General features: G+C 55.3%; 1 protein-coding gene across 5 annotated transcripts in view; it reads right to left on the bottom strand.

Moving 5' to 3' along the window:
• Arid3a (AT-rich interaction domain 3A) overlaps nt 1–1,512 on the bottom strand; it is a 28,515-nt gene that overhangs the window by 6,097 nt on the left and 20,906 nt on the right. For all 5 annotated transcript variants that reach the window (XM_021174410.1, XM_021174411.2, XM_029482997.1 and 2 more), the window contains exon 5: nt 256–439. In XM_021174410.1, the coding sequence (XP_021030069.1) occupies nt 256–439 (184 nt within the window). The remainder of the gene's footprint in view (nt 1–255; nt 440–1,512) is intronic.

The raw sequence follows: 1,512 nt of genomic DNA, 5'->3' as shown, positions 1-1,512 counted from the left end.
GGTAGTGGGCTATCTCAGGAGGTATTGTGCTATCTGAGGAAGGAGGTAGTGGGCTATCTCAGGAGGTATTGTGCTATCTGAGGAAGGAGGTAGTGTGCTATCTCAGGAGGTGTTGTGCTATCTGAGGAAGGAGGTAGTGGGCTATCTCAGGAGGAGGTGGTTTGCTATCTGAGGAGGAGGTGGTAAGCAGTGGGCTATCTGAGGGAGGAGGTGGTAGGCTATCCCAGGATGAGGTGGTGCAGCCCTGGCACTCACTGTGTCCGAAGTGTGAAGGCAGCACTGGTGATGGAGGTAGGCAGGTTGAGCCCCTTGGTGATCTCCCTCCACAGCTTCTTGTTGATAACCTCTACCAGGCCGCCCTTCTCGGTCACCAGCACGTACAACATGAACAGGTCGAGGACCTGCTTTGCCATGATGGGGATCCGGTTCACTGGAGTGCCTGTGGGACATGGGGTGGGGTGGGGCTGTTGAGGGCAGGCATAGCTGAAGCCAGCCAGAATCAGGTGTGTGTGGGGATGCTGGCACTATAGCCATCCTGGGTCACTTATCTGGGACTCTGCAGGGCTCCATGTGTCACCCCACCCTGTGCGGCCACACGCATGTGCTCCCCAACCCTTTCTAGAGCAGCAGCATCCTCGGGCAACACCCCTGCTCGCTTCAGTTACCCCAAGAGAAGCCCCTGCTCATTGGGCCTGGGAGGGGGTTAGGAGAGAGAGGCCAGTAGCCATCCCGGGGACACACAGGAGACTCTGGGGACCTGGATATTCCCACTCCAGGTTTCCAACCACAGTCGTTGCCAAACAACCACAGAACATCCCCAGAGCCCTTCCTGCCTCAACCTCTGTCCCTCCTCAGCCATCCCCAGAGTGTGGCAGGCTTCCGTGGGGGGCGGGGAAGGCTCTGCTAAGAGGATTTTCAGTTTGGGCGTGGTGGCACACACCTTTAATCCCAGCATTCGGGAGGCAAAGGCAGGCGGATTTCTGGATTCGAGGCCAGCCTGGTCTACAGAGTGAGTTCCAGGACAGTCAGAGCTACACAGAGAAACCCTGTCTCAGAAAAATAAATAAATAAATAAAAAGCAGGAGCATCCATTCTGTACCTGGTGACTCCCTGGCCTCTTCATCTCTCAAAACTTCACCTCCATTTCCCAAGCCTGCTGCAGACAGGACCCTTACACCTTTGTGTCCATCTAGACTCTAAGAGGTTTCGCATTTTATGCCCCAGGTCTACTCAGAGCCCAGCCTTTCTTGGACTCTAACTCTTGTCTGTGAAATTGTAGGTCCAGGAGGTCTTCCCTGCCTGCCTGCTTAGGAAGGGCCCTCACAGTCCAGCCACGCATACAGCAGGTGCTCAATAAAGAACACTGACAAGCCGGGCATGGTTGCGCACACCTTTAATCCCAGCACTCGGGAGGCAGAGACAGGCGGATTTCTGAGTTCGAGGCCAGCCTGGTCTACAAAGTGAGTTCCAGGACAGCCAGGGCTATACAGAGAAACCCTGTCTCAAAAAACC

Source organism: Mus caroli, chromosome 10 (genome assembly GCF_900094665.2).
Source record: "Mus caroli chromosome 10, CAROLI_EIJ_v1.1, whole genome shotgun sequence".
NCBI lineage: Eukaryota > Metazoa > Chordata > Mammalia > Rodentia > Muridae > Mus > Mus caroli.
Note: the sequence above shows the minus strand (reverse complement) of the source record. Positions and strands in the feature narration are given on the sequence as shown.